The 9,736-nt window shown below is 45.9% G+C and overlaps 1 protein-coding gene across 1 annotated transcript; it reads right to left on the bottom strand.

Annotated features, from left to right (window-relative positions):
* On the bottom strand, positions 1–9,478 carry Mboat4 (membrane bound O-acyltransferase domain containing 4). The gene is made up of 3 exons (XM_021169819.1): positions 9,302–9,478; positions 4,661–4,885; positions 1–1,423 (listed from the first exon to the last, which is right to left on the bottom strand). The coding sequence occupies exons 1-3, from the start codon at positions 9,418–9,420 to the stop codon at positions 460–462; spliced, it is 1,308 nt and encodes a 435-aa protein (XP_021025478.1). The 5' UTR covers positions 9,421–9,478; the 3' UTR covers positions 1–459.
* Between the last annotated feature and the right edge of the window lie 258 nt (positions 9,479–9,736).

The following is a 9,736-nucleotide window of genomic DNA, read 5'->3' as shown; positions in this document are numbered from 1 at the left end:
AACTTTTATAAAGGAAATCATTTAATTGGGGCTGACTTATAATTCCAGGGGTTTAGTCCATTATCAACATGGCAGGAAGCATGGCGGCATGCAGGCAGACATGGTGCTGGAGGAGCTGAGAGTTCTATATCCAGATCGGCAAGCAAGACGCTAAACCAGGACTGGGCTTTTGAAACTTCAAAGCCTAGTGATACACTTCCTCCGATGAAGCCACACCTCCTAGTCCTTTCAAATAGTGTCACCCTGTAAGCATTTAAATATATAAACATATGGAAGCCATTACTATTCAAACCACCACAGAAGAGAAACACATTTCTGTGGCCAGCCATCAGGTTTATCCATCCAATACTTAAAAACTCTCACTATGAATAGTTTTAAATACATTATTCATCAAGGCATCTTCTGACATTTCCTAAGCAGTTTTTAATGGCTAGGTGAGATGAAGGGCAGGGAAAGATTTCAGTTACGTTTGTCTTTTCTCTCCGCTAACAGAAAAAGCAAAAGACCGTACATCACAGGGAAGAGACTGTTGTAAGAACAGCACAGTCGGCAGAGAGAGGAAAGGCTCCGGCCCTCCACCGCCAGCATGATGTAGGCAATGATGAGTTGGGTATGAGCCCAAGTGAGGGCTCTATAAAGCAGCCGCAGGGGCCAGGATCTGATTGATACGTTGGCAAAAGTGTGAATCAGATAATCGGCTTTCACCATTACAGACCAGCACAGGAAGCCGAACACCTGGCCTGGGTGGAGCCCGTGCCACCAGGCAGAGAAGGCAAATGTCTGCAGCAGGGGCCAGCGCCGGCTCTTCCGGAAGACGAGCCTCCTGAGCCACAGAGCTGTGCTTCGGTTCCACTGCCTCGCGAACAGGGAGATCCTGTGGGTAGTTTCCAGGGTCCAAATGTCCACGTCGGGGACGTACCCCTCCTCTCCAGGCCCCTGGCCAGCCTCAGCGCCAAAGCCCGCCGCGTAGAGGAGAGAGTCGTCCAGGATCCAGTGGGAGTAATAGGTGAGTTTAAAGAGCCCAGCTGTGGACCACATGAGGTAGATGCACTCCAGCTGCTGGCAGTCACCCAGTCCAGCTCCAGCACTCACCGCGCTTCTCAGCGCCACCTTGAGGCACTCCAGCCCAAGAATCTGCAGACCCCTCCAGGTCAGAGCCCGAAAAGAGATACTCTGATACAAAGAGCTTGATCTTTGAACGCAAGCCTGAAACCTCCGGAAGGAACACAGGGAGCCTCCCAGGAGGGCAGGGAAAAAGAGCAAGTAGCTGAAATAAGGTAGAGCATCCCACAGGTGCTCAGAAAAAGAACTCTTGCTCCTGACGCCCCGCCTCGGGGCCTCCACCTTCCCTTCACAAATGTCCAGTGAGAGGGATGTGACTCTCTGCGTCAAGAGCATGAGGGAAGAAAGAGTGATGTAGAACCTGAAAGACATTTAAATAAACATGTATGTGAAGCCACGCCATATTTATTGTCTCACACTTGTTCTCTCGCCTCCAACCTGCCCACAGATCTCATAGCACGCTCCACAAACACTCTTAGAATCTTTTAGAACCGTGCATTATTCCAGGGCAAAACCACTAATTATCCCAGGCGGGATATCACACTCCTTTAATCCCAGCATCTCAGCATGCAGAGGCAGAGGCAGTTGGATCTCTGAGTTCGAGGCTAGCATGGTTTTCAGAGCAAGAACTACACAGTAAGAACTACACAGAGAAAACCCTACCCCGACCCATCTGACTCATATTTATGCTGCCATGTGGTTGCTGGGAATTGAACTCAGGACCTCTGGAAGAGCAGTCAGTGCTTTTAGCCATTGAGCTATCTCTCCACCTCCTGGTTATAATATTTTAGAATAGCTTATAAACAGCTGGAGAGATAGCTCAGTGGGCACTTGAGACTGACAACCCCAGTTCAATTCCCAGGTCCCTCGTGGTAAAAAAAAAAAAAAAAAAAAAAAAAAAAAAAAAAAAAAAAAAAAAAAAAAAAAAAAAAAAAAAAAAAANAAAAAAAAAAAAAAAACCCTAACTCCCAAAAGTTGCTCTCTGAACTCCATAGGAGTACTGTGTTGTGTACAACAAATCAATCATAAATTAATTAATTAAAATGTTCCTTTAAAAAGAGAACAGCTTACAAATATTAGAATCACACCCGGTATGGTGACGCATACCACATTCAAGAGGTTGAGTCAGGAGGAGAGTGAGTTGGTTTGTCTATACTGTAGAGTAAGTTCTAGACCATTCCATACATAAAAAAATAAAAATCAATAAAAAGAAATTTAAGACTGGAGACGTGGAAGAAGTTTGGAAACAAAAATAAATAAGAATTGGTAGTAAAAATATGATTCCAGGAATGAAGTGTTAAACATAAGCCAGGCCCTGATTGTAATATTCTGGTGCCTGGGGGTGCACACTGAAAACGCATCAGGGTGAGGGGTAGCACCTAAGCAGGTGTCATTTGTTTTCCACCAGTCTTCTGAACTCTCTCCGTGACACCCTCGAAGACTCTGTTGGTGAGATTGCTGAGGACAGCCAGAGAAAATGACAATCACACTATGCATAATCAAGAAGCCAGCACTGTCCCCAGCCATGGCTGTGTCTCGTTCTGACTTAAGGTCATCAGATCCTTTTGCCTGACTTATCTTGAGAGCAGGGTCACCTCCAAATGCCAGCTTCCCTTCTGTTGCAGGCTGTGTCCCCCTCCCCCCCCCCAAATTCACATCCTTAAGTTCCAAGCCCTAGTGACTCAGAGTGTGAGCATATTTAGAGACAGGGTCTTTAAAGAAGCAATTAAAGGGGCTGGAGAGATGGCTCAGTGGTTAAGAACACTGACTTCTCTTTCAGAGGTCCTGAGTTCAATTCCCAGCAACCACATGGTGACTCACAACCATCTGTAATGGGATCCAATGCCCTCTTCTGGTGTGTCTGAAGACAGCTACAGTGTACTCACATACATTAAATCGATTTTTTAAAAAAGAAGCAATTAAAGAGATGTCATACTGGGCAGACACTCATCCAACGTGACTAAAGAGATAGGATAATCACACATGTGTATGATCAGACACAGACACACACGTGCAATGACCATGTGACAACCCAGAGAAGGCAGCCACCTATAAGCCAAGATGAGAAGCCTCAAAGGCAGCAAGCAGCCACTGTGCCTGTACCATCACTAGCCGCCAAGCTGTGCAGTTCTGCTGCGTTTATCACCCAGTCAGTTGGCTTTGCCATGCCAACTCGGGCTAGCTAACAGATATTTTCATTGCACATCTGCACAGCATTCCTCCCACTCAGAGCCTGTTCAACTGGCCCTTCCAGACTCTGTCAGGACCTGGCTTCCTACTGCAGTCCTGATTTGTCACGTCCAGAACAGTAATCCTGCCCACTTGCTATCTAATCTTTCCCAGAAAGTGTGTGTGTGTGTGTACACGTATGTGTGTGTGTGTTGTGTATGCATGTGTGAAGGTCAAAGGAAAACATGTATATACTGTTCAATCGATGCCTGCCTTATCCCTTGGTATAGAGTCTCTCATTGAACCTGGAACTAGGCCAAGGAGCTAGCCCCAGTAATCTCCTGTCATTCCCCCTCTCCCAACACACACAGAGCTGGGGTTACAGCTGCATACATAGTCACATGGCTTTTCTCTGTGTTCCTGAGATTTGAACTCAGGTCCTCAGATTTACACAGCAAGCATTCCCACCCACTGAGCCATCGCTCCAGTGCACAAGTCTGAAGTCCTCCATGAACACTGTCTTATGCTTCTGTTTGTGGTTTTTGAGACAGGGTCTTCTGTATCCCAGTCTGGTCCTCAATTTGCTATGTAACTGAGGATCGACGCCAAAACCCCTGATCCTCTTGCCTCTCCCTCCTTGTGCTGGGATTTTTAAAAGAAGAAGCAATTAAAGAGATGTCATAATGGGCAGACACTCATCCAAACATGACTAAAGAGATAGGACAATCACACATGTGTGACACCTTGCACAGGAAGGTGTCACCGCATCTGGTTTGTCATAATAACTTTTAAAGGACTCTAGGTGCACTGGGAGTGGCCAATCCACTGAGCTAATAGTAGGTTAGAATCAGACAAGTTACCCACCCAGTACAGTCATGAGTGACACAGACAACCAACAGCCACAGGGAGCCAGGAACATTAAATCTCAGACTCACGGGTATTTTATTCGCTAGTCTTTGTCAATCCCACTGACTCACAACACAGTGTCTCTGGTCTGTAATTAGCTCTTGGTTTTTGTCCTCTGTTGCTTTCCAGATTGGGTGGAGGAAGCGATAAAGCAGCTGAGGCCCTGCCTGAATAAAGATAGCAGCCAGCAGCAGCCAGCCAGGCCCTCTGTGATGTGGCTGTGTCAAAGCTGCCAAGGCTGAGATGAGCATACTGTTGTCACGTCACTCCCAGGAGCAACGAAAGCTACAGCGAGTGCCAGATACTGAGTTCTATAGACTGCAAACCAAATGACGGTTGGTAGTTACGGAACTGCATTTGCAGCTCAAACACCACAGCCTGTCAAGAAAGCTATTGCCACTTTGTATTCTTTTTTTGGGAAAGGAAGCTGAGCCGCGGGAGAGATTTAGTAACATGTGCATGCTCCACAGATGTGTGAGACTTAGAATCAGCTCAGCCTAACCAACTGGACAGGGGCCTTTACCTCACGGGTGGAGGCTCACCCAGGTAGTATTCGGTGTAGTGAAGACCCAGATGGCACAGGGTCTGCCAGCCCATCTGAAAGAAGAAGGTCGGCCTATGGACTTCCTGTGGACTGAGGGAGGAGACCAGAGCCACAGCGCAGAGCGCAGGGATGAAGATGAGCAGAGCATAGGGACCCATGGCAGCCAAAGCCAGGACACCTCCTCCAGCCAGGAGAGAGAGGTACCTGAAAGAAAGGGACAACAAAGTGACATTTAGAACAGTGTGGCAAGGACCCTGGTGACTCTTGCATGACCATCGTACAAGTGGCTATAACCACTAGGAGCCTGTAGTGGTTAGAATGAGGATGCCCGCCATAGGTTCATATGTTTGAATGCTTGGTCCACAGTTAGTGGAACTGTTTAAGAAGGATTAGGAGGTGTGGCCTTGTTGGAGGAGATGTGATATTTGGAGGTGGGTTTTGAAGTTTCAAAAGCCCAACCTAAGTCCAGTCCTCTCTCTCTCTCTCTCTCTCTCTCTCTCTCTGCCTGTGGATTAGGATCTAAGTTCTCAGCCTGATGCCTCTGTCTGCCACCATGCTTCCTGCCAAGATGATAATAGACTTGCCCTCTAAAACTGAATAAGGCCCCAGTTAGATGCTTTCTCTTCTAAGACTTGCCTTGGTCACAGTGACTCTTTACAGCAATAGAACAATAACGAGGATAGTCTCAAACAGCTTGGCAATGGGGCTCTTCAAGATCTGACTGAGTGTAAATGAGAGTAGAAGAGCCATCAACCCCACTTCCAAAGCACATACCCTTTCCTCCCTCCTCACTGCGTGCATACCCCGTGTGTATTTGAGGGAGCTGGAGAGAGGAGGCACAGTGCTTCTCTTGGGCAAGTACCTGCACTCATAAGCAGGAAATCTTTATGTCAGCGTTTCGTCCTCACTACTGTACTTGGACTCTTAGGACCTCATGATTTGCTGGTTTGGTTTTAAGTTTTTATGGTTTACCAACTCCCTTATGAAAATCTGCAATTCCTGCGGATCAGTCACTGCAGGATCTCTTGTTCTCTCCAGCACAGAACTGATCCCTTCTCTGCTTTCTTCACTCTGTCCTCAGCATCCCTATTCCACCACCTTTCAGTCTTTCTTCATCTCATGCAATTCGTGGCTTCCTTCTTCATTGTGTAAGCCAAAGAACCATAAATGATATTGGTTATCTTGCTATTACCAAATGAGATGTGAGATAAATAAAAGACAACTTGCTGGGCACAGTGTCCATCTGCAATCCCAAAACACTCAAGAGACTGAGGCAGGAGAATTACAAATTCTACAGCCAGCCTGGGCTATATAGCAAGTTCCAGACTAGCCTGACATATATAGTGAGACCATGTTTCAAAAAGACTGAAAGAAAAAAAAAAAAAGATTTTGTCTGGTATGGCTTTGTACATTTGCTCAAGTTTTCCCAGTTTTCTTTCTTTAGTGTCACTGCCTTCCTAGGGTAAATGACATCTGTGACCATTCATTGACACTGACAAAGTCACATGATCAACATGTCTTCCATCACAGTGATCAGTCTTCAAGCATACAGGGAAGCAGAACACAATCGTCTTCTTCAGCATTGAAAGGTTCTATGCCCACATGGAAGCAGGAGTGTGTGCCCCGGTCCTCGCTCAGAAGCCCCAAAGAATAAGATGTGAAAAGTCTGGGAGAGACCATATTCTGTAGTCTTGGTTCTTCTTTATGCAGAACATGCAAGGTTTTCATCTCAGTTGTGCCAAGTTAGTAAAGCTGGTGGAAGGCGTGAGAATACATGTCAGATGGGCTAGGCTGGGTACAGTGAGGTGAGGGGACAAAGCTTGCATCTCTCTACTACTTGGAGCATGAAGAAACTGTCACTGGGGGTGCACATCTGCCTCTGGGTGGAGTGCCCAGCAAGTGTTAGCAACAGTTACTGAGACCAGCAGATACCTCAGTGAGACACCCCAACCCATACAATTCAAGCCCAGCCCTGGGCATTCATGTGAGTCTGTCCTTGGGACCTCAGCCTTCACTTTCAACTTCTGCTGGCTTGAATGGGAATGACGCCCATAGGCGCATATATTTAAATGTTTGGTTCTCCGTGGGTGGATGGTTTAGGGGAGATTAAGAGGTGTGGCCTTGCTGGAGGAGGGGTGTTACCCAGCCCCCCTTGCAGATCAGGATGTGAGCTCTCAACGACTGCACTAGCACAGTGCCTGCCTGCAATCACACGGCCAGACATAGTAGTCATGGACTAACCCTCCAAACCTGCAAATGAACCCCCAATTAAATGCTTTCCTTTTAAAAGATGCCTTGGTCATGGTGTCTCTTCAGAGCAGTGGAACGGTAATAAAACCACTATATAAAAATAGAGAGGACACTTATTCCTTGTACTGCAGAAGTGCAAGCTAGGGACACACACAAAGATAACAGAATTAAAGGATTAATAAACATCAAACAAATATCTACACATGTATACAGTGTACGATGTATAATTTGTCCAGTGCTTTTGACTTCATTTCTAGGCTTTCTGCTAGTACAGAGGAGGCTGAGATCATACAATTAAGAGTAGAAGGCCAGCCTGGGGTATACGCTGAGACCCTGTCTCAGAAACAAACAAGTAAATAATCGTGAGGGTTAGGGGTGTCATCCTGGTAGAACCCTTGATAGCATGTCAAGGCTACTGGTTCATCCCCAGCACCAAAGTGAGCATAGCTGCAAGAGACCAGAGACAGGCTCCTCCTCCTCCTCCTCCTCCTCCTCCTCCTTCCTCTTCTTCTTCACTTTATAGGTAAGGACGAGGTGCCTTAGGAAGCTATTCACACACACAGTTCAGCACATTAGAAGCAGACTCGGCTTTGAAGATGCTTCTGAAAAGTCAGCAGGCTGTGCCCAAAGCCGCCCCCTAACCTTTCTTATCGAGGAAACCAAGATTTGTATTTAGTGAAGGTGTGTGTGTGTGTCCAAGAATTAACACTCGGGAGTGGGGGGCAGGGAAAAAAAAGAATTAAGACTCAACAGTCTTAGGGATGGAGAAATGGCCCAGTGGTTAAGAGTGCTTATTGCTCTTGTGGAGTTCTGCTTTGATTCTACGAATCCGTATTAAGAAGACCACACCCATCTGCAACTTCAGTTCCAGAGGATCTGATGCCCTCATGTGACTTTCATCAGCTCTTGTACACACATGGTGCACATGCACACACTCAGACATGTAAGACTCAGCCCTAGCATAGCTGCACGGGGTTAGCCATTACTTTTATGCTCACTTTGCTTTAATACTTCGTGAATCTTCCTATATAGAAAGCTTCTTTATAACCGTTCCCCTAAAGCCAGTGGTGCACACCTTCAATCCCAGGACTGGAGAGGCAGAGGCAGGCAGATCTCTGAGTTCAAGACCAGCCTGGTCCACAGAGCCAGTTCTAGGACAGCCAGAGCTATACAGAGAAACCCTGTGTCAAAAAAAAACAACAACAAACAAAACAAGCAAAACAAATAACTGTCCCCTATGGCCATCTCCCAGAAACAAGGGTAAGGGCCACCTACCAATTGTCAACGCTGTATAGTATATTCTAGTTTAATCAAACCTAGTAATTATAAATATCACCTACAGCTACATTTTACTTAGGAAGATCCACTAGGTCTAAGAGATGGTGCTTAGCAGTAAAGTACATTTAAACATGTGTGAAAGCCCTGGGTTCAATTCTGGACCCCACAGACATGTGGACAGACATACACACACATACACACATGCATACCTGAACACCACACACATGTGGACACATATACCCGCACACAGCTTCACTAAATAAAAATCTTAGTTTCCTAAATAAGAAAAATTAGGAGGCAGCTTTGGGCACAGCCTGCTGACTTTTCAAAAGGATATCTTCCACTAAGGCCTCTTCAAACCAGAGTCTGCTTCTAATGTGTTCACCAAGAAAGCATGTAACGCAGTTATCAGATCTTTAGTGGCAATGATTTTAGACCAAATAAGGTATAATCTACCAAGATTTGTTTTGAGTCATTTCTCAAAAACAAAACAAGCAAAGAAACAAAGACATCTTTAAAAACTCATACTCGGTTATAGATGTATAACTCACAAGCAAGGTTATCTATACACTTTAATTTTATGGTAAGCAAAGTTCTATAAAAACTAAGACTTGCTACAAACTAAGCGGGCTGTGTGGTCAGCACAGAGGCATACCTTTCGAGACTCTGGCATCTCAAAGCAAACATGAAGTTAATTTTGGAGTCTGTGGTACGCTAATCTGGTGGTTCTCAACCTATGGGTCGCGACCCCCCTTGGGGTCAAATATCAGCTGTCCTAGGTATCAGATATTTACATCACAAATCATAACACTAGCAAAATTAGAGTTAGAAAGTAGCAACAACAAAAATAATCTTCTGGTTGGGGGTCACCATAACATGAGGAACTGTACTAAAGGATCACAGCATTGGGAAGGGTAAGAACCATTGACAATCATTTTCAAGCAGTCAACCATGGGTGGAGGGGTATAAGCTCACACACGCACGCATCACAAACGGAGGGTAGTTAATGTGTGACATGTACAGGCCACTCTGTGCGTTCCACCCTATTACTGTAGCCCTAGATGGAAAGGCAGCATTAGCCGTCCAGCCTACCTGGCCCGGGTGGAAAAGGTGTCCAAGATGCAGAGATAATTAAACAGAAGCGCAAACGGGAACGCAGCCCCTTGATAAAATGATAAAGGATGCAGAAAAAAGAGCTGGAGCCAATCCATCCTGAATGTGAGGCCCACTGTCCTTCCTAGAGTCCCTAAGCGGTGCCCTTGTGAAAGGGAAGTCACAACCAGGCTCTCCGTAGCCTTTTTATAGGATGTAGAAAGGCCTGCCCGACAAAATGAAAGGGAAGCACTGGAGATAAGCAATGTAAAGGTTGGCTTCCCAACAGAGGGGCGGAGCCATGGAAACCAAAGCATGTAGGCATTCTCTCCCTTCGCAGTGTTTACTGAAAAGTCACTCTCAGAGGCTGTACCTTGCAGGCAGTGTGGCATATTATCTTCTTTCCGGCCATTACACTCTTCTATATTTTCTTCA

Source organism: Mus caroli, chromosome 8, assembly GCF_900094665.2.
Source record: "Mus caroli chromosome 8, CAROLI_EIJ_v1.1, whole genome shotgun sequence".
In the NCBI taxonomy this organism is placed as follows: Eukaryota; Metazoa; Chordata; class Mammalia; order Rodentia; family Muridae; genus Mus; species Mus caroli.
This window is presented reverse-complemented; position numbering and strand designations above follow the sequence as displayed.